This window comes from Idiotropiscis lumnitzeri, chromosome 4 (assembly GCF_059441095.1).
Source record: "Idiotropiscis lumnitzeri isolate Australia: NSW breed Sydney's pygmy pipehorse chromosome 4, RoL_Ilum_1.0, whole genome shotgun sequence".
NCBI classification, from domain to species: Eukaryota; Metazoa; Chordata; class Actinopteri; order Syngnathiformes; family Syngnathidae; genus Idiotropiscis; species Idiotropiscis lumnitzeri.
The window spans coordinates 15,467,452-15,493,903 of NC_142394.1; the positions used below are offsets into that span (position 1 = coordinate 15,467,452).

General features: G+C 39.5%; 1 protein-coding gene across 5 annotated transcripts in view; it reads right to left on the bottom strand.

Annotated features, from left to right (window-relative positions):
* Positions 1-1,039: 1,039 nt before the first annotated feature.
* Positions 1,040-26,452, bottom strand: part of atp8a1 (ATPase phospholipid transporting 8A1) — a 96,343-nt gene continuing 70,930 nt past the window's right edge. For 4 of the 5 annotated variants that reach the window (XM_088295009.1, XM_088295007.1, XM_088295010.1 and 1 more), the window contains 10 exons: positions 23,456-23,530; positions 21,357-21,479; positions 17,272-17,350; positions 16,575-16,636; positions 16,416-16,472; positions 15,515-15,622; positions 8,616-8,704; positions 8,325-8,417; positions 6,406-6,497; positions 1,040-3,862 (listed from right to left, as the gene is read on the bottom strand). In XM_088295009.1, the coding sequence (XP_088151135.1) occupies positions 3,765-3,862; positions 6,406-6,497; positions 8,325-8,417; positions 8,616-8,704; positions 15,515-15,622; positions 16,416-16,472; positions 16,575-16,636; positions 17,272-17,350; positions 21,357-21,479; positions 23,456-23,530 (876 nt within the window). In that variant the 3' untranslated portion in view covers positions 1,040-3,764. Of the gene's footprint in view, positions 3,863-4,657; positions 4,712-6,405; positions 6,498-8,324; positions 8,418-8,615; positions 8,705-15,514; positions 15,623-16,415; positions 16,473-16,574; positions 16,637-17,271; positions 17,351-21,356; positions 21,480-23,455; positions 23,531-26,452 lie in introns of all 5 variants that reach the window. The other variant, XM_088295011.1, reaches the window with a different exon arrangement.

The following is a 26,452-nucleotide window of genomic DNA, read 5'->3' on the forward strand; positions in this document are numbered from 1 at the left end:
CAGCAGTCCTGGAACCTTTCTTCTACACCTTGGGCAACTATTTACGCGTATGGACAATTTATAGTCTTCAATCAAAGGAACATGCATGGTTGTAGAATGAGGAAGAAAACTCACAAGCACCCAGGCGGAATATTGGCATTCCAAACCAGGACCTCTCTACTATCTGACAGACGTGTTTACCACCGGATCACCGTGATGCAACAATCAAATTAAATTTAAAGATTTACATATGATCAAAAATTGTTGTTCAAAAATTACAGTGGTAAAAAGCAAATGTTAATCAGACCTGGCTTAAAGTGTACTTTCATGTATTATGATTATTTAATTTTCTTGATTGATTTAAAATACATCTTAACTTTTTATGTGAAACACCAGGTATGATTTATTTTTTTGTTTTTAATTGAAAAAAAAATCTAGAAAAGTTCACGTGCATCTCTGATAACATTTTTTTTGGGGGGGAAAAATTTGTTGACCAGTGATACATGCAACTGTTATTGGCAATCAATAAAAAAATGAAGTCATGAATGCATTTATAACATATAACCAATGCCCTGTGAGAAAATTTGATCCCGTCCACAATAGGGAATTCTAAAAACTGAGATACGACAAACTAAGACCCCTAAATCATGTAACCCACAAATGCTCACGATATATAATAAACATTTGTCTGATTGTTACGTCATAGTTTTTTGGAATGGCCCTCAAAGTCTTTATAAAAACAGAAATGGCCCCTGATAGGGAAATCGTTCCCCACCCTTCATCCACATTAGCAATAACAAACGGCTCACCTAAACGCATCTTAATCATCGCAGACAGGACCACATGGACAGAAAGTGCCAAAAATCTCATGAAGTGGACTTTGAAACAACATATCCATGTTTACCGTAACGGAAATATTTGCGGCCATCTACAACCACCGGAGAGTCCGTGAACACCGTCCGCCTTTTCCTGTTTAGTCCAGAAAATCCTGTCTGTCACCATCGCTGTGCACTTACGTAATCGCAAAGAGAAAACAGAACAACAACGGAAGAGTTGGCAGTTGTTCCTCCATGAATGTAAAGTTTATTTCAGTCGTCCTCGGCGGACTGTAAAAGACAACAGTTATACATTTGCAGTCCCGACATGCACAACAATCATGAAATCCAAAATGACGAGAAAGTTAAATCAAGTTTTTTTTTCTCATTTTGTAAAGTGAAGTGGTATAAGTTTGTGTTATCCACTCATGCAGCGCACAACTTGGATTAAAAAAAAAATGAAAAAAATAAGGAAAAAAAAAAACCCGCTGACAACAACGTCCACATTCAGAGTACATTTGACAACTTCAAAGCAATTCAAGCTTTCCGGTGAAGCGAGTCACAAACATCGTTAAACCCAAAACGAGACAGTAACCACGACGGAAAAAAAGGTAGAGTGCAATGTGCGACACCTCCCGTCAAAGCCGATGGAGCGTCGGAAACTCGCACATGTCAAAAAGTCGACAAGACACGCAAACAATCCCACACACGCGGGCCATGCATCAGCACACAAGAGGACATCGGAGCTAAAGCTGAGCTCGTGCACGTGGACGACGGATGCGCAAGCATCAACACGCACATTTATATATCGCCAAACAAACATTCGTACTTAAGAAACACTCCAGGAGAAAAGAACTCGTAATGTTACGGAGAGGACCATGAAGAAGTATTAGGGCCACGTTGAAAAGAAAAATTCAATATTACGAAACTAACATCCTCATTTCATTTGACTCAAGTCCAAATTTGACCCGATTAGAATCATGATTACGATTTCCAGCTGTCCTAATATAAAGAAAATGTTATATTGCAATTTATAGAAATAAAGTCATGTAATTATGAGGAGATTTTTTTCGCATTAGAGAATTTAGTCATTTTGGAAAAAATATGGGAAATTTTCTTTTTAATTTATTTTGCAATTATTATTTCAAAAAGGAAAATGTAATGTTGACTAGAAAGAATTATGGGAATTCTGGAATTCTCCCATTAAAGATGTAGTCAAGCTGTGATGTGAGGACTATTTTCACATCATGTTTTGACTTTACTGCATTCTCGAAACCTTCCGACTTGAATCTCACAATATTATGTTTTTGACATTATTTAATCTTATGACACTAAAAATTATTTCCTGTGACATTATTGGCGTGACTTTTTTCTGTATCGCCACAAAGTCTTGTTGTATTATTAATTCCATTTCCTCTGAGCGTACGACCATTCTTCTCGTAAAAGCAAACAAAAAAAGTACTTTAGAGAGGGTCGTTCCTCACCTACGAGGTTTAGACGGGCTGAACAGCGCACAATGAACGTGATCACTTACCACTACTTTTTATTTCATTTTTCATATTTATGGCCTTGAGGTATTTGTCATATTAATATTTACTGCAACTATGACTTTCTAAGCCGCAGTAGGAATGGGGCTCCTGTATTTTTGCCACATTATTTTTGATTAAGTAGAGCTTTATTGTAAGATTCATAACTATCCTTTTCTTTTCAGTGAGGCTTTCATATTTCTCCAGTAGAAGATAGACATGCGATGCACACAAGAATGAACACAGTAGGTAACACATCCGTACGTACACACATCATACACTACATGCACATGCAGGCATCCACCCAGCACACACACACACACCCACGACCAGAATCAGAAGTCGTATCTCCCATAGGGAGAAGAAAGCCATCGCACAGACATGAAGTATTAAGTCCAGTTATAAATAAATCAAGCAGTAACAATATTAAGGTTACAGAACAAGACGTTTAAGAAAGCTTAGTGTCCTCATTCGCTCCGTCCCTAGCGGTGGACAAAAGTTGCAGACGATCGGTTTTACAAAGCCAGTCAATGCAAAATGTGTACATCTCCAAATATAAAAATACAAATCCACAAAAGAATAACTATAGAGACAAGTTTGTTTTGATACTGGCGTGGAGTTTCCTGGGTAATATTTCTCTCTCTTTTAAGCTAATGGCACTTATGTCAGAAGGGTTCAAATCTCCGTTGTCAGGGAAACACTATCACCACTGTCAGGAATATTTCTAGATATATATTTCTTATTCATCTATTCATTTTTTTTTTCTCCGTACGTGTGCCTCGACAACTATCTGTGATGTGAACTCATTCCTCTGTGATGGAAACGTAGGCACCTTTGTGATTGTAACGTGTGGAATGCTGTCGTCCATCAGGGGGTTGGAGTCGAAATGGTGGAAACCCGACTAGGCCACAAACTAAAAGCAGGCACAGTGTCTACATTACGTGAAGAACTAAAAAGGATTTGTTTTGTGAAGGCATGATGCAAATGTAAGGCTTTTTTACACACGACACGTTACCTTTAGTGCATTTAATAAACAAACGAAAAACAAAAAAAATGAAAAGGTGAGTGGTGCTCACGACGTTTTCCGAATTCACGAGTAAGATTGTATTTACGACTGCTCTTTGACAATCTGACGCCACTTCAAATCTTGGCTCCGTGGATTGTTAAACTTCACAATAAACAGTTTCAATTGGCCGCTATGATTTTAGTCGTTTTGGTTTAGCGCTAAATAACCATTTTCTTTATCCCGTTAAATGAAGAGAGAGGAGATGCTTCGCTCAGTTTTGCGAAAAAAAAAAGCACCGTGCTCGATAATAGAACACAATTCATTTGTTCCCTTTCGCAAAAAAATATATGATTCCATTCTTGTCTGTCTGCGGTCATGTTAAAAGTCCCAAAAATTCCCAAAAAGAAGAAAGCGGGAAGAGCTCTTCCTGGATGTCGCTCACCACTCTCTGCTCCTCTGCTTGGTGGTGTCGTACGCTCGGATCACCTCCGACTGTGATACCACTCCGTTCTCGTCTTGGGAAAAGGCGTAGCCATCTGCCAAACGGAATTAAATGGATTCAAAATTGAAGGAAGGTACAAAAATGAATTGAAATGACAAAAAAAAAAGTTTTTTTCTTGTGCCAAAATGAAATCATCATGAAATCAATTAAATAAATACTTTCATCCATTTTCTATACGTTTGTAAAGATGTCCTATTTTAGGGTTGCAAGTGAACCTGGTATTGGTCGTCATTAAATTGCAGGCCCATATAGACAAAAAAAGTATTCACATTCACACCTAAGATAAATTTTTAGTCTGCGACTACTGTAACCTAAAATGTTTTTGTTTTGTTTTTTTTAATGCAGGAAAAAGCCAGAGTACCCAGTGAAAATTTGACCGTTTACGTATTTAATTTTGACACACGCTAAAAATAATGCTACTATAAAAAAAAAATTATTTCAAGGCTTCTGTTTTTTTTTTTTTTTTCTCATGAGAAGACTACACTCTGGCAGCTCAATATGAAGCTAAAATGACGCTATTGGCCGTTAGCTCTTGGCCAACCGCACATGACCCAGGATAAGTATAGCAACACAAAAAGTTATTAAATAAACTCACCAACAATGATAGAGAGTTTAAATGTTGAGAAAGTTTGTGAGAATTCTGAACAGAGCCAGGCTAATGCTAAGCAAATAATGGCTTGGATTTAGCATTCGCACATGAAATCTGAGTTGAGTGGTTCTCCTCATGAAAAAGTGGTAAACGAGTACACTCCTGAACAATGTCTTAAAGGCATAAAAAAAGGAACAGTATGCTAAATGCTACCTAAGCTGATGGTTCCTACAGTCTCACCTTCACATGTCAAAAGAGCCGGTCAGTACCTGCGGGCCAACTCAAAGGAGCGCGCTGTGGCGAGTGCATTGAGGAGGTGGATGGGGGATAACAACGCAACATTTCGTCATTTCAAGTTACGACGCTCTTACTAATTAAGGACACAGCAGGCACACGAGGGGAAGGAAAAATAAGCAAAGAAAAAAAAGGATAGGAGGAGGAACAACTATTTGTCTATGAAGGCAGAGGACGGAGGCTTTAAGAGGTGAGGTTTGAGTTATTGAAACAATCACACCACAAGTGTCTCATCCCCACCTATGAGACAAACAGAAACAAAATGATCAAACAAAGGAGACAGCACAACAAAAGAGGAAAAAAGAAAATCAAACCCATATTGGACAATGTGACCTGAATCTTGGTAACTGACAAAAACTAAAATGATTTGGAAGACGAGCGGTAGTAAAGAAAAGCGAATCCTGAATACCAAATATGAAGTCTTGTTTCTGTCATCTCATTATTTGTTGTGACGTGTTTTTATACAAATAGCACGGTAAAGAGTGAAAAAAAATTCACATAGTAGAACCAATGCAGTCTTTGCAGAAGGTTTAACCAAGATATCAACTCAGTTTTAGCACTAAAATTGAAAAGTGATTTGATGTGTTCTCATGGTGAACGAGGCGGAGAACAGAGCAGAAGTGTGTTCAAAAGCCTTTTATAGGTTTTGTTTTTTTCTCTCTCCATAAGCCACTTGAAAAAATCTAAAGTACTGCCTTTTAATAAAAACAAAGGAATTAAAGAATAACGTGAACAGTCTTCAATAAATGTAAAAGTGAAGTTTAATATCTATTTAACGGTTTTGTTGTTTTTTTTTTGTATTTATTTCACATTACTTCCTATATGTAAAACAATTTTTGTAATACTTTTGAGAGTCTGGAACTGATTAATTGGATGTAGATAATATCCGATTGGAAAAGACTCTTCGATTCTTTCATATCAGTCAGTTTTTGTCTGACTTTTTGAAAAATGGATTAATCACAAAAATCGAGTTTAGTCTGTAAAAAACACGGCCAAAGTTGATGTAAAGAAGTAAGCTGGTTTCATGAATGGTAATTAGTGTACATACTGCAGTTTTCAAGTATTGGATGTATGCCTTTAAGAGGCATGGCCAAGTGAGTGACATCAGGAGATGGAGTCAGGTTAGTTGCTGAGCATCTGGGCGTGAGTTATAACTTCCAGCAGCTTTTGCAGAGAATTCTCATTTTGTATTTGTGTGTTTGATTGTCCCGTTCAATAAACTATTGAATGTACTCTTCTTACCCACGTTGCGAGTGAATTACAGTACTTACTATTATTATTATTTTTTTTAACGTCAGTTTTGCGGCTCTGTATATGAAGCTCTCCTCTTATCAACTTTTCCCCTTAAGACAAAAAAAAAAAGAGGCAACCAAGCAACTATTTTCTGACAGCCTGGGTGCTTTAGGCAAAATGCTGCCTCTCATAGGTCAGTCTTGGTACTACAATTGCCATCTGGTTTGGGGCATTGTCGGTGGATATATGGTTATGTGAGTGGTGTGCTGTGTTGTTCATCTCGAGCACACTACACACTAAAAGAGCAGTGAGAAGACACATGCCTCCTTTTGTGTGGGGATATTCATATTTTAAGTTTAAAAAAAAAAATCAGTTTGTGTTGTACCCCACTTTGCCTGCACCTTCTGGTGATAAAGGAAGTCAGTCATATGAGAGAGAGACAAGGATGTTGAGAAACTCACGTAGCAGGTTCTGCTGCATGGACTCGGAGCGGTACAGACTCACAGTGCTCTTCTTGAAGACGTTTTTAAGGAGCTGGGCCCTCTCCGTCAAGCTGCACATAAACACACCAGAGACACACACACACGGACACACGCAAGCGCACACAGTCAGCCAGTGTGTTATGAGCATGCTGAGAGCCACAGGCTGATTTAACGAGGCATTCATCAAGCACCTCTACCTGCCGGCTCCGGCTCCATGTAGGGAGACAAAGTGGCCAAGACACAAAGTGTGCGAAATATGTGAAGCAGCAGGAAAGCGGCGAAGGAATTCATGTAAAGCTAACAAATGTTTGGCCGCTTCTCCTTTTTTTTTTTTATGTGTGTGTGCGTGTGTGTGTGTGTGTGTGTGCGGGTCTGGGACAGCGGCCAGGCCGAGGGATCACTTTCAGCCAGCAGGAGATCTCACACGGATCTGCTTCATGCTAATGGGTGCTGCAGGCCTCGCAGCCCAGACAGCTGCATGCCCCCCACACACACACCACTGCCATTGTATCACAGCAGTGCACCACTCACATGAGGACAATCAGCATTTTCAATGGCGTGATTGCCTGATATTACAGTCAAAAGAGGTGGATTAAAGAGAAATCAAACCCTATGGCTGTAAGTGCAATTTGAAGAGTTGTACTGGATTCAACTGATTGCTTTGGAACGGGGACAGCTTGCACAACTCAATCATTCTTGAGCCGAGTGTTTCTTTTTTTTTTTTTTCTTGAAAAAAAATATTTTCGTGTGCATATGATGAAGTTGTATTTTTATGGCACTAAAAAGTTGATTTTTCCAATAGTGTCGGTCAAAAGTTAGAGAACACGGATTTTAATTTATTTATTTATTTATTTTTTTAAGCGAAGGTCAAGCATTTCAAGTTCAATGAATAACAAAACAAACAAAAAAAAGAAAAAGAATCTCCAGACTTCAACCCCATCGAGCTTGTTTGGGATGAACTGGACAGAAACGTTATAGCAAACGAACCCTAACCCTAATTTTGATTGTAGAAAAATGCTCCAGTACGAGTGTCTTGATTCCAAAGGCTTATTACAAAAGTGACTAAGCAGCATTGCCAACAAAACGTGCTCCAGGCGCAAACACAAATAAAGCCCAACGGTTAGTAGAAATTATTACATTTAGTCTGATTATTACTATTATTTATTGTTTACCAATATTGCAGTAGAATAGCGTGAAGCCAAGTTTTAGATTCACTGCATGTCACCAGCCACATTAATGGTACGTACAAAAGGACAACATAAAAGAAAATCATCCTTATTTTTTGGTGTGTAAAAGAGCACTACGCAAAAAAAAAAAGATATATATATATATATAAGGATTATGACACACGGTACGTGAATTATGTCAACACACACATGCACAGAAATTGAGTGCAAAAAGACTTAACAGGCGGTTCTACAACCACGAGCCATGAGGCTTTTTTAGATAATTAGAAGCTTCAAGAAAGTCATTAGGAAAAGGAAATTACAGTACGCCTGATTGGGGATTGGGTTTGTGTCTGAATATGAACTAAAAAAAAAAAATGCGATAAGGTGCACACATTGAACAATTGCGGAACTCAAGTTTTAAAAAAAAACAAAAAACTGATAAATGCAGGGCGGCTAATTGTCATAACTTTACATCCAAAGTACAGTAAGAAGATCTTTGTGTGCATGTAAGACAATTACGACATGCGGCAAGTCCCCACACTTGATTCTGGGAGTCTGTCTACATGCCTCAGTAGGTGCTGCTGTTTTGGTTAGCAATGTGGTTCAAATAGGCTTAGAAGTGATGTTAAGCGTTTGACTAAAATGACCTGTTGTTGCGTGGACGTTGTTTTCAGTATGTTTTTTTGATTTCTGCTCAGTAAAAAGATGTAAAGGTGAGCCACCGCGTACCTTTTCCCGTGCACTACAACTCCGGGATCTTTGGATAACGCCTCTAGCTCCTGAACCTCATCCACCAGCGTCTTGAAAAACACTTTTTTCACCCTGTAACCAGACAACATTGACACACACACAAAAATCACAATGATGAGACTTTAATTTCGTCCAGATGTTGACTGAGGGGAAGGAAGAAAAAACAACAGAATTTTCATGGAAGCCCAAACATGAAAGTGGTGATACGAGAAGATTCAGGAGGAATTTCCTTAAGTGTATAGATGAGAGAGAGACAGAGTGGAGACTCACACTTTGTAGGCCACGTCAAAGACCAGCGAGGTGATGGGGATGAAGACCAGGCCCGTCCAGAAGACCCCCGAAGAGAACATCATCTCCGCCTGACACACACACACCCACACACACACACGCACACAACACAGGTGAGTTTAAGACAATACAGAGCTTAGCAGCCCATCAGATAAGTAGAAGAGCTCTTAGAAGGAAGCAACACCAGATAACAGCCAGCCTTCATCATCCTCTTCGGTGGCTCTTAATGAGAAACATACGTGACAAAACAAACAGTCGTGTTGTGGAAACGCTGAGAGGAGCTGGAGCCAAATAAGTGTCCTACTCCAGCGTGACTAAATGATACCATGCTTTTGTCTGGACTCACGCACCCCCCTTAGGCCTCCCAGGTGGAGGAAGTACCTGTGAGGGATTGAGGTGTCTCTTTCACCTGAATCCGAGAGGCTTTTTAATGATACGCTCCATGCGATCACATCCAGCAGGTCGCCATTCCACTAAATTCACTCAGGTAAATACAAAAGCCCCTTGATAAGATTATTGCGATATGATGATCTGTATTCAAAAATATAAATATACAATGCAACCTCGATTTGACGTACCAGGAACCGACGAATCTCAGATTCAACAGACATAAAATAGTCTCCAGTCCACTGAAAACGGTCATTTGTACATACAGTACCTTTCAAAGTGGTAGTTCCAGAAATGGCCACAATGCCAGTAAAGGATGCTGTGGAGCCATCAACCGACAGAGACTGGTCACAGACTAAAAAGCACGGCTATGTTGGCGAGAGAGAGAGTCAGTTTCTTGACGTTATCTTAGCATGCACCATAGGCAAGCAATTTGAAAGGAACATTTCATATCAACCTATTTATTACGAGAGTTGTTTTTACTGGAGCATGTAATGGACACGTCTCTCAACCTCGCTATTTTTTCCATACAGTAGTCAGTTATTTTTTGTAAAGCCCTTATCAATGCCATCTAAGCGTAACAGAGGTGAAAAAAGTAAGCGCTAACATCGTGGATCATGAACGAAAGCTGACGGAGCACCAGCAAGGTTAAGTTCGGATAAACTTAAACATTTTTCAAACTGTTTCAAGATTTATTTTTTTTTTTTTTTAAATATTTACAATAATTGTATACAGTAATGGATATTTTTAGACTATGACAAAAGTACAAAACAATTATGTTGTACATCATTGAGTGTTTTTAGGCCCCTCATAATTAAAGATCGTCAATGTAAAATTTCCACACACACAGACTGTAGCGCATTCCCTCATTGATGTGTGCCTTTAACGGGCTTGGTTTGGTGAATGTCGTATCTGCTCCATGCTCCTTGCGAGTGTTTTCATTATGTCCAACCTGGAAGTGCATGGCTAATTTATTTCTTCACTTCACTCGAGCGATGGCATATCTGAACCTAATTCATGATTAAAATTTTGGCTCGTAATATAATAACCAAACAACAAACATGTTGGCACTCGTAAGTGAATGACCACTCTTTTTGGATAAAAGTATAAAAAAAAGTCAATTGATATATTCAAAGCCGGAGAGCGTAGTGACCTTCAAAGTAACAGACTGTAGCCCTATTAACACAGTCTAGTTACAGATGCTTTCTTTTTTTCAAAAACACTTATGACTATGTCTTAAACAAGTAATCTGCAAAGTTGGACACCATCTTCCCTCACGTACCATGTTTGGAAATGATCCAACTCAAGACAGAGCTTCTGTGGTGTTTTCATTTAAAATCCAAAAACAATTGAGGAGATTCGGGAGTTTTGGGGGGTTTCTTTTAGGAGGGGGGGGCTAAAGGGGGTAGAAGTGGAGGGGTCAGGTATCTTTCAGCTTTCTGTGCAAGACCGTATTTACTTTGGGCCGCTTGCATTGAAACGTTCTGTCATTGCGTGTCAAAGTGCACAACTCTGCGCTCCTCGCATTGTGATGTGCCACTTGTTCAAACTGCTGGGGCCCCCTTAGCTGTGTCCTTCCTGGAACGTGACACACACGAGCGCCCCCAGGATGCATACATACACACACATGTGCACGCACACACACACACACACACACACGTGCACACCCCCACAGACATCACCATCAGTGTCAAAATTATCAAAGCGGCGTGTTTGGCTCAAATGAGCTAATCTGCCGGCCATTAGCTGCAAATTGACTTTGATGCGTGACAAAACACGGCGCCTGGAGGAAACCCCAAATGACAGGAAATCAAAAAATGTCTCCCCCCCACCCATGGCATATACAGATGAATGGATCTTTTCTGTGTGGCTCGGCCACACGACCACGTAACAAGCCGAGGGGACCCAAATTAGACGGCAAAATTACAGAGAATGAATTTTTGCCTGTTTTTCTTGTGAGTTGCTTTAATTATTTTCACGTTCATCTCGTCTTTGTCACAGTTTAATGACGGCTTTTAAGCTGTCCGGTGAGGCTTTTGAAAAATAAATCAGGAGTTTATACTTGGTGTATCAAGTCAGACTGTGAAAAGCTTGAAAAATTAATTCAAGTGTTCCAAAACTAAGGGGTGGAGCCTAAAATGGGTCGGAGGTCCGTTCTTTTGGTCCATCAAACAATTGTCAAAAGGCATGATATTATTTCTTTGTGCACTGTATACACAAACATTGAATGAATTTAAAGTCACACAGAATTGGTTTCCAAGATTACATTATTGTGTATAGAATTTTTTTAAAACCTCCATTTTAAAGAAAACTTTATTTTTCTAAACCAAATTAATAATAACTAGATTATTTCTGATTCATTATATCTTACTTGAAATACAAACAGAGCTTTTAAAAAATAAAAGTATATGCCAATATTATGGGAATATATAACATTTTATGTGTTTAAGTCGAGGAGGAATGAACAGAAACCAGACAAGACAAGTTTATCGAAAGAAACCTCAAAAGAATGCAAACAAAGCAACAACAAACATTTGTCTTCAACAAGCCTGAGTGACACCTCATACCTGAGGCGGCCCTCGGGACCTTGATGGGGCAAAAGGAGTCCTGTGGGACGCAAAGGGGGCTGTATTTTCAGGACAAACTAATAAACTGACTGGTGCGGAGTGTTTGGAAAAAAACCTTCTAGCACAAGCTGCTCCCACAAAGTTGGGAGCGCAGAAGTGTCCAAAATGCATTTGATATGATGGAAAATTAAGACTTAATGGGAGGTAAGGGCTCTAATTCAACTTGATTATTTAACCAAGAGGTGTGCCCCAACATTTTACCTTTGAGATTAACCACAGACAAATGCATGAACACAAAGTTAAATTCTTCCATCCATCCATTTTGTAAACCACTTGTTCTCATCACTGGTTGCGTATGAGTTGAAGTCTAACCGAGCTGACTTTGGGCGAGAGGCGGGGCACACCCTGGACTGGTTGCTCGTCAATCACACGACACATAGAGACAATTAAGCATTCACACTCACGTTCGCGTCTAGGGAGAATTGAAAGCAGCAGTGCCCAACTAGTTGATGGTGATCAACTGGTAGAGCATGAACTGCTCTCACCTCATCTGAGAAAAAAAAATAATTTTAAATGAAAGTGAACAAAATCATTACAACAATATATGTCTTTGAAAAACCACTGTATTTAGAAAATAAAACATTAACAAGGTTTACTCATTTAATTTTTTTCAAGTTTGGCGGGCCGGATTAAAACATTTAATGGGCCGCATGTGGCCCCCGGGCCGTAGTTTGCACACACCTGATTCATACGGCTAGTCTGGTGGATCAAGTGAGTTAAAAGAAATACATGACTGCTTCTTGAAATTACAAGAAGTAAAAAAATGCAACATAATTTTAACAATTTTAAATTTGTATGTTTGTTTTATTTCCTCTTATGCCGGTCTGTCAAAATTGTTTTTCCTGAAACCGTAGCACAAAATGGTCGGGAACCGCTGCTTTAGCACTCAGGGCGGCTTCAAGCAGAGTTGAATGGCTTCTGCACCATTAACTTCAACGCCTGCGATGATGAACAGACAGCAAATAACAGTGACATAAAAAAAAAAAAAAGAATGAAAACAAAGTTTCTGCTCCTTTTTCAACAGGGCACTGACAGCCTCGTCGACACTGGCCAGCCCCTAAAACAACACCAGTGCAGACAAATCTGCCAATAACGCCACAAAAGAACTCCAGCAGGGAAAGCAAACAAAGACCTTCTTGCTCAACTCGTCCATCCTCTCTGCATGTTTTAACCAACAAAGACACACACACACATAAGCCGTCAACACTTGAAAGTCAGTTGTGTGATTTGCAGTGTTTGGACAAGACCAAGATGGGTTTTGTCAATCAGGTTGTACATTTCAGTCAGTTTTTCATTGTGCGGTCGAGAATCTAATGATGCAACCGCCACTGAAGCTGAAATATGGAATAAAATCACAGAGATAAGAAGTCATGAACAGCAGTAAATACATCAGGAAATGTGTTTGCTTCACATCCAAAAACAACATACACAAGAGCATTTCAACTGCAATTCACATTGAAAATTATTTGGAATTATACTCTGATAAGGGGCGATATTCTTGTAAAGTTTGAACGTGGCCATGGCGGAAAAGTAACATGCACTGATCAGACATCAGCACCACTGCATGGTACCTACTTGGTTCAACTCTGTCAATTGATGTATTAATTTTTATAGCTAGAAATGACTAAATAAATACATTGAATAAACCCATTAGACAGAGCAGTACAATGTTTCAAGGCGCCACTGGTTTAAGAAGCAAGATAAATACAATCATTGCTTTAATAATATTACAGTTTAAAAAGTTCCACCAATTTTTTTATGCCATTAAATATCTTAAATGTAATGTTATTTTCTTATTCTCTAATTTATTAGACTATGTAAATCAATAACAAAATCAAAACAAAATATTTCAGTAAGGGCCAGTCAAAGATTGAGTAAAGTTTTTTTTGGGACAACTGGTGTACTAAAAAAACGAAAAACAATGACCAATCGCTGGGTGACAAGGCGATTTCTTTTGAGTGGATAGCAAAAAATAAAAATAAAATAATTTAATATTAAATTAGGAGGCTCAAAATATTAGAAACAGCGCCGGTTAAGATAAAATTCTAAAGTACAACGTAAAACCACAAGGATGAATTACAGTAACATTTAGGTGCTGAAAAGCGTTCACTATTCATTTTTATACATAAAAAATTGAATTTGGATTATTCCACCCTTTTTTATGTCCAGCAACTCAACTGATTCATATATATCCCACATTCTACATTTTAACAACTCAATTTACTTTGCAGAATTTTATTTGTTCTGTGCCAAATACTCAGGATTTCTACAGAAATTGTATTGTTTAGTCTATCGTTTAATATCAATGTCCGAATTCAGGGTATGTGTGTGTATGGGGCGGCTGGCATGTGTGATTTTGATGGATGGATTCTGCACCTGTCCTGTCAAGAGCAAAAATATTATGCCTGACATTGATGAATGTGTTACCATGACACCACATGGAGGATGAAAAAGAGGAGAGTGGAGTTCTGGCGCCCTGGGGCTGTGTTCGTCAAAGGCAGGGGTAGACAGAGAGGGAAAAACATGCTGACGCAACAAGTAGTCGAGGAAGAAAGGCAGGGGCAAGGGCAGAAGATGTGCAGAAGATTGAAGCTGACGGTGAGGGAGGGGGGGGGGTTCTCTTAGAAGGTGGGGTGATGGTCTGTGTCAGGTCTTAAGCATGCTCCTCTTTGTGATGCGGTGTCAGGTTTCATATAAAGAAAGAAAGATGTGCGCTTGTTTGACGATGCGCGGGCATCCATAAGTTGGGGCGCATACAGCAGAGGAGGGGGGAGTCATCTGTTGTGTAAGGTTACCAGCTTGTCACAGGACAACATTAGTGTGTTCGCTGGAGTGTTGCGGGGCGCGGATGAAAGCAAAGAGCAAGGAATACAAAAGAGTCGACACGCAGCGGTATGCTAGTGTGTGCGCGTGCAGCGATTGTGACACACACACTCAAGACTGTCAGACTTCACATGAGGCCAAATGTCTCTTGGGTAAATACACTCATAACGGATGAGCATGGTTTGACTCCAATACTAAGCAACACAGCAGCACCGACCAAGGAATGTAAAATATTTCTCAAGTGGGTCAACGACATACCTGGCACAGTTTTATATAAAGATGGCATTAAGTTATGATGGCATAATGAACAAACATCCACAATGTTGTTTATGTCGACCCCGATTCTTGCCATTTTTCCGTAATAGTCAGTTTTGTTTTAAATCAAGTGAAATATAACGGTAACATGGTTGGGTTGAAAGTAAAAAGGCCTCCACTTAAACTGCCCTGCCCCTGCAGCTGAATAAAAAAAAAAATCTGTAGATCTCACCAATACATGCTTTTTACCATTCTTGCCATAAGCCAAATATAAACATGCACGGAAAAAAAATTATATTTATTGAAGACACCACAAGTCATAAACAGCTCACGCCAAAGAGAGCATGTAGAGCAACTTCCTGCCAGGATTTTTGTACTTTACTTTATGATGAGAACTCAGAATGTGCTGGCAAACTTCACATGTCGATGTGGCCCAAAGACACAAGACGCAAAGGCTACAAAAACAATACGGTTTAAAAAAAAAAAAAAAAGCAAACAGTTTCAGGGTCGTCTGCTTCCTGCGACACAAGCGCTACTCGCCGCTACTCCATTTGTTTTGCTACCAGACTGCCTCGCTTGTCTCAACGTCACCTGCGGATACTCAGCGCAGAGGGAGGCCGGCGTAACACAAACAGCCTCCTAATTGGCCCAATTAAGTCATTATGCAACACAAGCCGGAGTTCTGACAGGCTCAAAACCTCTGGTTCTCCTTACGAAGGTGCGCTCGCGAGCGTCTGCCGCACGGAGTCACTTGTGAGGTAACGCAGGTGTGTGAGCACGCACGCTTACCTGGCCCGACATGTCGGGGGCCAGAGGGATGAGGGGCCACAGGGACGAGTAGATGACGAAGAACACCACCCACAGGCAAATGCTGCCCCAGATGGCGATGTGACTGAACTGCAAACACCAAAGTACAGCGTCAGTGAGCCACGCTGAAATACATTTCGGTTTGCTGTACTGGCTATATTTGGAATGTCCTCCAAATTAGTGTGAATTGTGAGAGAAAAATAATCACAACTAGTTAGGGAGTATTAGCACAAAGGGAAAAAAAGACAACGGATGGAATTCAGTTGTATTTTTACGAGGAAAAATGTTATGTGATACAAAAAACGTTTTTGTCTTGTGCATGAAAAGATGTCATCTTATGAGAATCATGTAAAAAAGCTACAATTTATTTTTGAATAAACTTAAAAGTGTAATAATTTTACTGAAAGGCACGTTCTTAAAATGCATCATCTTATACATGTAAAGCTGGCATTCAACAACACAAAAAAATAATATTACTGTATTATGAAATAAAAATATACAATACAAACGAGACAATCTAGATGAATTCTATGATAAGAAAATTGTGAGGGAAAATTCACCTTTAATTTTTTTTGTAGTCGTCTATGAGAAATAAGTGAACAATTTCTTTATCAAAATAAAACAGGAAAGATTGTGTATCTTTATGAGAATGTTGCAACGATGTGAAATGTCATTTTACAAGAAAATATTTTAACAATAATTGTTCATGACAGGGTGAAAAAAAGTCTTGATTTTTTTCCCCGTTTTTTTAAGTAATATCACAAGTCAGAAGGTGCAAAAGCAGCAGCAATTTGGAACGTGGCTTCTCCGATTTGTGAATAGCAGTTGGCAATGTGGTGTGTGAATACCACAGAAGAGAGGATCATAATCTATTGATATCTACCATAGTCCAGGATGAGGTTTCCAGGCCTGCTTTAAGGCAAACTGTGATGACCACAAACTGTGGGGACACAAATGACAACAACATGAATACACACGCTTACTTTTACACTAAATAGGCCCATGGAGGCACATCGTGACTGTGTGATGTGTGCGTGCTTACTGTGTAAACCATATTCCCTAAAAGGAGATAGTCAGGAGTTCTTCCATTGCCAAACACCGTATCTGTGAGGGGATTGAAAGGAGTTTTCGGATAAAAGGCTAAAATATTAACATGGTGAATGAAGGCAGTCATCGATGTGCAATAACATTGTGATTTTGATGCTTACAATAAATGGTCACCAGTTTTCGTAAGTTGTTGGGATGTGGTCAACCGAGAACTAAATACTCAATTGGAAGATGTTTGTGAGAGTTGAGAAGAAACAACTCACTGCCAAGTGTCTCTGGTCAACTTGCATGTGAATTGTGCATTGTGATTTTAAGTACATGCTATTTATGCTAATAGCTGCATTTTTTTTTTTTTTTTGTCAAGTCGATCAAGATTTGCTGAGATTTGACTTTTGAGGGATATGTTACAGAAAACTCCATTTGAACTCCACATTGTACCACTTTTGGGGCTTTCCACTTTCGAGGTTCCGCTGGATTTGACTCTAAAAGAATTCCCCAAAGCCTCGTTTAAATGTATTGGAATGAAGAAGTGGTGCTAACACGATGTAGAGTGCGTGTTCCGTTGTGACTGGAGGACAGGATACACATGTTAGCAATTGACCAGTAGACACATGCAGAAAGCGCTAATTAAGACAAAGTATGCGACGCTGACTGCACTCCCTACTCATCGTGAATCTCCGGGAGCTGCTTACCGTGCTGGAAGGCTTTGAGAGGGAACCAGAAGAGGATGACGGAATGGAAGAGGCCGTTCAGACAATGAGCCCAGAAGACCTGCGAGGGAAAAAAATAAAAAGAGGGGGGTTGGCGATGGTCGAAAATTCCATCAAGAGAGAAAGAGAGAGGGTTGGATACAAAAGAGTGCGGGGAGCTCCTGCCTACCGAGCAACCTCTGACCTGGGCCCTTTGTGCTAGCCCAGCGCTAGGCTAAGTGGCGGTTTTGTCGGGCCCCCGCTATCAATGGCCACCCCGCTGACAGACACGTTGTATATAATCTGTGGTTGCAACAAGGTGGGGGGAGTGGCAGTGAAGCGAAAGCAGGCGAAACCTATTTTGGAAGAAAAAAGTGGCCTACAAAGGAACAGGTCTCTTGTCTCTCTCTCTCTCTTTTTTTTTTTTTTTTTTTTTAACAATTACTTCTTTTGGACTGACTGATGCGAAGGTTTGATACACACTTCTGAAATAGCAAATTTGCTCAAACACCCTGATCACATTAATGACTTCTAAGTTATTGACGATTGTTTAACAAGGTATAAAATGGATAAATATTTACAGTATAAGCGACACCGGTTCATTAAATCTCGACAAGTATTCATAATTGTACAATCTTCCTAGGAAATTCCACTAACTGAGCTATTTTTAGAACAGGCTTGCGAGCTACTCATGTGGTCCTTGAGGGCATCATGATCCCCTTGGGTGCCATTTCGGTGACCCCGATCTACCCCAATCTATCATTTCTAGACTATTGGAAAAATAATCCCGCACCCCACCAAAGTATTTTTTCAGGGGAAGATTGCTTGTTCTAAAGTATTATTTAAATCCATTTGGGTTTTAAAATAATTGTATTATAACAACCTGTATTCTAGCTATTCTATATTGTGCAATAATTACAATATATATATTTAGTCAAATACAAACATTAGTTGTATACATTTTCAAAGATGGCATTATGTGTGCCTAAACATATTTTTCATGCAGATTTTAAAAATGTCCTTACATTTTTCCATTTTTTTTTTTTCAAAAATCGATAATATTGTTTAGTCCACACGCCCGTGGATGCTATTGTTACATGTACAAGAATCTAAAGTATTGAAAATGGCAATGCCAACGGTTGAACAAATTCATTTTTGGGGTCTCTTGAAAAGTGAAATTTTGACGCGACGCCAGCGATGTATTTATTTATTTTTTTACTAGTAGCCAATTCACAGCTCAGTGTTCTCGGTCCTCGTTGTTACTGCACAGGATTCCTTGACCGGTAAACAGTTAATTACATTAAGACTAAGCACGTTTGGGTATCAGCTAAGTGACAAGCTTAAGCATGAAGTAAGCAAATGTCAGTGTGTGTACACACACAGACATACACACAAACAAAAACAAACACATTTACACACAGACACACACACCCCCACACGCACGCACACACATGCAGTTGTCATGGTAATTATTAAAGCCCATGCAGACATAGGATGAGCCTAAAACAAACTTGCTCCAAATATACATTGCACACAGCAGGCGCCAAGTAAATCACTAATGGGCGATGGTGCGTGAAATTACCGTGAAATCTATTCTGCCAACATAAAAAAAAAAAAAGCTCCATTTAGAACGTCCGTGTTGTCGTTACCAAGAAATTAACGGCAAAAGTTCAAGAACAAATTGTGCAGGCCTCTTTTTATCGAGTGGATTCCAAAAACACACTTTTTGACCAATTCAGCAAATGTGTCCTTAAAATGAGTTCAAAGTAGCTAACCTTGAAAGTAGACTTTTTCGAGGGATTTTCATTGGTACAAATGACAGCTTTTTTTCAAATAGGACAGCGCTGAATTGGTGCCAGAGTTCGTTGCTTCTACACATTGGCCTCGGTGGCCCGACCTCCTCACCGTTCCTCTGCGAGCTCACCAAAGTCCATTTGTACGCACACACACCTTCTGCTCAAACCTTCCACCCCTCCCAGGATTACCTCACCCTCTTTCTGTGTCCACAAAAGCCAATACACGAAAAGAATCCCCGGGCCCGCTGCCACCCCCCCCCCCCCTTCTCGCTGGTCAGATGCTGCCTAAATTATCATTCATTCAACAAGCACATTTTTGCCAATTAGCCTCACAGCTTGGCCTCCTCCATCCTGCTCACTACCCAGTGGGAGTGCACACAAGGCCCCTCCGCAAAAGGATGGATGCTAATGAAATCAATAAATGCTCTTAATTGTTTGTCACAGTATGCTCTCTGTTACATGGTTTTGTCTTTGTGGCTCTCCTAATTAAACACAACATCACAAAACACAAAAATCATTGAACCCGGTAATTAATAGAGCGGACTGTAGTTGAATGGGCGAGTTGGGAAGGGAGGGGCCAACTGGTACACGGCTGTAAACACCACGGCCACGTAAAGAGAGGTTTATGTGGTGACCTAAGTGTAAGAAATACGTTGTTAAATAGTGAAACCTTCACATTCTGCCACCCTGGGTCACTTCCTTCTCTCACCTCAACATAAACAGCTTTGATTCACAATCTGTAAAAACAACTTTTTGGGGGGGACTCATGAAAAAATAGAGCAGAATAAAATACTGCACAAGCCAGTGACAACAACAAGCTGCAGACAGAGCCGAAGATTCAATTACAGGTCAGGTCATGGAAAAAAAGGTTATAAGATGGAGGCTTTTCCTGCTTGTTGGTCTATCCTGTGCTAGCACGCCAAAATCACTCCGCCAGCCTTCCTCCTATTGGATGAGGCGATATCCTCAACAGCTATAGCGCTCACCCATTTGGTTAAGAAAAAAAATATGGTGATTGTTGATTCCCAAAATAAAATCAAATGTTTGCAAATGTTTTGTTTGGAGTAAACAGAAAGATAATCAGCAGGTTTTTATTGCGAGTTACAGAAATCTGACAATATTTATTAATTTTTAATAAAGAGGTCGAAATGCTGAGGAGTAAGACAATTTCAAATTAAACAAGGTCTCTAAATGATTAATTGATTATTAGAATCATTATTGATTAATTTATCAAAGGATTCATTATGTAATTGCTGCCTCTCCAGAACTAAGTTAAAAAAAAAAAAAAGTTGTCATTTTACAAAGGAGTGACCGGGTGGCACTTTGTCACAAATAAGTTAGAAGTTTCTCCTACAATAGTTGAAAAACAAAAAAACACAAGCGACAGTTTCCTATCCTGCTGCACATGTGCTGGACCATTTCCTGGATTTTGAACGCAAGTACTGTTTCATTTGTAATCAAGCACTTGATTACAGCTCACATTAGTCAATTGAAACTTATGGTTATTATAACATCCCCTTTCCCCTAATCTTTCCAGATTTTCGCAAACCATAGACCATCTGTTTTGTTCTGCAGTGGCTGGACAAATTCCCCTGGCTTAGATATACTAAGAATGACATGGTTAATAATATGTATAATACGGCAGATGAATTGCGGCCACATGCAACAGTCGCTTACGCAATAGGCTCTAAGTGTCCCAAGATAACGTCTCAATAGGTTAATAATACAAAAAGAAAAATGCCCGAAAAGAATCAAATTAGAACAAACAGTGCAGTTTAAGTTCATCCTGAAATTTCCTTCCAAAGCATATCCCAAACTTTTTGTGAGTATAGTACAATTCAAATCATTTCTGACCAATTGATTCTAGAATTCACGCAACGTCCTCCCGTCTGCTTGAGGGTAAACTTGAACAAATGGTTTTGTGTTGAAACAAATTGCATAATTCTCCATGGCAAATGGCATCATGCTGCATCCTTTACATCCCCTGCTTCTTGCTGCACCCCCGGCCCGAACACCCGTCTGACCTTGCCCGCCCGTGACCCCCATGGACAATCGCGCTTTCTTCCACCTCCACGCCGCACTAACCAGGTCACCACGCCTGTGAGGCGCGTACAGGAGCCCGCTGTGGCTCAAAGAAGAGACATCTTTATTGTTGTCTGAACAAGAAGGCCCCCACCCTGTCCCAATCCCCCCCTAAAACCACCCCGACCGGCTAACCAGACAGGACAGGTCACAGCAGCCCAGGGCAAAAGCAAGTTTGACTCAATGAAAAGTGCTGCAAATGTAGTTTACCTTGGTGTTGAATCCCATTGCATTCTGGGAGGTTTTGTAGAGCTCTGGGTACTTGAGCATGTTTTCTTTCCGACAGGAGCGCTCAAATATTCCCAAAGTGAGAGGAGGCAGAGCAGTGAAGATCTGGACAATGAATTAAAACACGTGGACAGAAGAAAAACAAAATATCAGGTCTGCAGCAGACACAAAGCAATTATACGAGGTAACAATTCGCCCCCAAAAAGTTTTATTTTTGTTGTTTTTTTTTGGTCTGGTCTGAACCTTGCATAATAACAACAAATCTATCAAATGAACCTACTGTACAATTTGAATAAACTATTTAACATACAATGCTTAAAAAAAAATGACGTACTTTATAACGTGGTGCATGTTACGTATGAAAAATGTTTTTGAATAGACCCAATTATGGATATTGTACCTAATAATAAAGTGTGATTAATGGTTCGTAAAACACAGTAGTGTGTTTGAAAAAGTGAGTTTGTTGAATGTAGTGGACTCCATGCAGTGCAGATGTTAAGCAGTTATCGGAAACTGTGGTTAAACAACAGTTTTGTGGTTTGCAGTAATGTAAAACCTTCAACAATTACTTTTTTTTAGTTCACACAACAAATGTTGGAGTTTGGAAAAAACAGAAAACACAGTTATGTTAAAAAGCCAAATAACCCCCCCTGCCTCACTTGCCATAATGGAATAACATATTTTGAAAAAAACACATACATTTCCAGACTGTAAGCTATACTTTCTAATTTTTACCACTTGTTGATCTCTGCGGCTTGAAAGAGACATGGTTTATTTATGAACTTTTACTGACGAGCTTCAAGCCCTCAAAAGATTTACGCACAGTCTCGTCACATCTGACCAATAAATTTACCAAACAAATGGACAAAACTGTCTGAGTCTGTTGAATATCACTTCTGTCCAACGACAATTTCACAGTAATGCAAGATTTTCAAGTTTTATCTTTTATTCACTGTCTGGTGACGTAATTAACTTTGGGCAGTTTTTATTTCTAGTCACTGTTCAATGAAAAAAAATTTTTTGAGGGTGCCCCCCCCCCCTCATTTTAGTTTGCTGTACAGAAACAACAAGCATCTCTAACTTTTTGGATTTAAAATAAAACAACAGAAAGTTGTTTTTTGTGTTTTGGAAATAAGATAATAAAAGAATAGCAGTATTTAATAATTCATGTTTTTCATCGGACGATGACATGCAAACCATCCACTTTTCTACTACTGCCTGCTTAAAGGAAATTTCTGTTGAGCTTTCTAGTGGAATTGCCTTCATTCATTCCTCCTCCTGGTCCGCACGCTTTGTTTTGAGCCACGAGGAGAAGTGACATTACTGAAAAACCTCTCAGGTTTCCTTAATTCTGATGCATCACATCTGCTTGCATGCAAAACAAGCAGATATTCCAGTTTGGCTAAAAGTGCAATGACTAAGCAGTGTTGTAATGGCGAGATGGTATGTAGAAGGGTTTTATAGGCTGGGGCTTGAGTGGGTCACTTAGTGTGACTTCCCATTGGGCCCATCAGGACTGGGAGTCTGCAGGAGCATTGCTCTGCGTGACATGCTCTACCGGGCTCCTTTCTTATTCCCGAAAAGATCTCCATTGAGGGGCGGTTTCAGACCAGTACCTCCGACAGACTCCCACGGAGCCACAGGAATTTGTGCGGCAGAGTTAGTTTATTGGGAATTTAAAGCAAGAGGCAGGGATGATAGAAAATCCACTTCAAGATCAGAAGCACACAGATGGACCTTTTTACTTCAGCAAAGTTGTGACAGATATGAAATATGACTTCATTAGGAGTGGCCCCACTGCAGAGCCCTGCGGGACTCCCCTTCCTTTGCTTTTTAATATCATGCAAGCATAGCTGCGCCGGCTAACGACACTTCCTGGGGCAAGCCAAACTGTTGTTCTTTCGCATTCAGTGCATAGTTTAGGCCACGGGGGAAGGTTGGGCTTTGACAAAGGGTCATTAATACACTGGTGGGTTTTCAGGATGTTAGCGACACAATCCCGTAATGAAGAGATGCTTCCAACCACAGCTCTTTTGGCAGTGTTAAGCTCGGTAGAGTGTAAAGCTTATATCAACACTCACCACGTTGTACAAGCCGATGCACCAGCGTTCAAACAGAATCTGACCCGAGAAGCCATTGACAAATGCAAACCAGATCTGCAGGAGGAAAAGAAAAAAATCACATGAGGGATGAGTGAAAGAGCAGAAGACGGAAAATCAAAACATAATCACAGATGTATCATTAGATTTGAAGAATACATATGCACTTTTTATCATTTTATTACAATATTTTGATCTTAATTATGAACATAATTTGGAATTTGACCAACTACAGTAAAGAAGTTGATAAAACCATATCAAATGGAGTCAAACCATTTTCCCCCCAGGAAGCAACAGAAATTAATCAAACTTTTGCTTTCATGAATCATTAATTTAATGTACAGTCAGTGTTTTATGTTACATTTTAGCATTCATAACTGACACATACGTGTAAAATTACCCTATTTAATGTTGAAATGTGAAAACAGGTGAAAACTTGGTCTTAATGTTAATGACAAAGGTGTGATGCTGAAGTGACTTAAGTCATACATGGACCCCCGATCATTTTTAACATATATTACATGCGTAAAAAGTAGTTAACTATAAAAAAGTCAAGGTTTTGAATATGACGCCAATTATATCATCTAAAACACACAAAAAATGTTATCCATCGATGCTCATTAAACTGACTGATCAAACGATGGCCTTTTGTGCATATTTTTCCCAAAACGTTTACTGAAATGTTTAATTGTACGACTTGACAGGCACTCAAGTGTGTATAAGCTGAATTATGAAAAAAAATGGAAGAGGCTGAGCAAGGCCACTAATACATGATCAAAACTGAACATTTTTAACAAGATGAATACACTTTTCAGTGATGTTAGGTGAGTAAAAGCATAAGCAATTACTTCCTAAACCATCCATCATAAAATGGCGAGCGCGTGTACGAATTGTTGACCGGAAAGCCAAATGGCCATCCGTCTATCTGAGGAAAAGCAGAGAGGGTCAACAGGAAGAGCCAGAGGCACCTCCACTAATGCAAGCTTCCTACTGATTACATGAAAAAGCTTCCCTTTTGAGAGCAGGCTGACATTATGCGAAGGTGACAGATGAGGCTGTTGTAGCGACAAAAATCAAGGCATGACAGAGTGCTGGTATGGATGATCAGTTTGAAATCATGATGGATAATGTTCCACTGATGTATTATTATCATGGTTTATTGATTGATTTAATTTTACTTCATAGTTAAACAATAAGGAGGTCTTTCAAGTGTCTTGGGAAAGACTGTGTTTCTCTTAAGAGCAATAAAGCATCCACAGTATCTCGGTAATGCAGTAGTCTGTTTTTTGACATCAATACAGTATTTCCCGGATTATAAGTTGCGCCTGTATATAAGCCGCAGCAACTCTTTTTGGGGAAAAAAACCAAACAAAAAATAACGATGTACAAGCTACACCAAACTATACGCCGCAGTTTTCGATGTTGGAAAAAAAATGTGTTGCTTACCGCATGTACAGAACGATTTTGTACTGTGAATGCACATAAAGGTATATAAACCGATTCTTAGGAAGAAAAAAAAAAAACGAGTTTAATTAGCGTATTTTCTGAACTATAGAGCGCCACTAGTTGTGAAAGAAAACTCCACAGAAAAGCCTCACCCTTGTATTAGCCACATGGTTCAAAACCTGGGAAAAAAGTAGCGTCTTATAGTCCGGAAAATACGGTATTTGTGCAATTAATAGAAAACTGATTTGAAAACTATTTTGTAGGTACATTAGAAGTTCCAATGAATGATTTGGTTCAATTGAATGAATTAATCTATCCCTTTGAAATGACAACTGAATGAGATGTTTAATGATAATCTAAGGTACGGTACTTTCAGTATCCTACAGAATTGTTCAGTTATGACTGTAAATTGTCACTTGTTGCATGATTTCCAAAACATTCTCCATATTTTGTGATGATAGAAAACTGAATACTCGTGTTATCAAAACTTCAACAAGTATAGTTCCAGAACGAGACTGCTTGTTATCACTCATGTCAAAGCTGTCTGGGGAACATCATGCCTGCAGCCTTAAGCAAGCACTTTCTCGCTTCATTGGACTTCATTATGAAGGCATGAGCTGACACAAATTGGGACTATTTGAGGGTCTCACCCGCCCCCATCTCCCTCCCGGTCTCGAGTTGCCACCGGCTCCTCCCTTTAAATTGTGAAAGAGCATACGTGTGACCCAACCTCCAATCTTCAGGCTCAAAGGCATGCACGTAAAGACCAGGACCAGTTTTATGTGTATATGTGTGTGCCCCCTCTCGACCACGCCCACCCTACCCAGACCCCAGCTTCCCCTCCATCAGGCGCACTCTACCATGAGCTTGTTGCTTTTGTATGCGGGGGCCCTGTTTTCACACTCATATGGGATGCACACTCAAAATATGCAACGCTCTAAGCCGTTTGGAGGTTTTGCTTTGGCTTAATGGTACAGTGAATTTGACTCCCATAGGGGATACGTGCCAGACCCATGTGTGATACAGTATTGAAACATGGTCAATTTGTCTTAAAAGTAGGCCTGTAAATCATAATTATTATAACAATTGATTCATCTGTCAATGATTGTTTTCGATTAATCGATAAATGGGATCAATTAAAAACTTATCATAATTCAAAAACAGGACATTATTGACAGTGCAAAAAAAATGCACAAACTTAAATTGATTATTAAATTAAGTTACTGATTTTGTCCGAGACATGTCAGAAAGTAGGGAGACACTTAAGCAGATGTTTGCAAATCTTGTAATTTGATTAAACACAAATAGAATTACTCGTCTGCCTTTGTGGAGGGCTCCAAAAATCAACAGTTAACAATTTTAAGATACACAATGTCTCTTAACAATGAATGTATTATCAATGATTATTTTTGATAACGCATTACTTATCGATTAACCGATTAATTATTGCACCTCCACTTTAAACGATTAAAGTACAGTTCTCTTGATTGCTACAAGCAGTTTATTGGTCCATCGCAGGTAGTTTACTGGTAA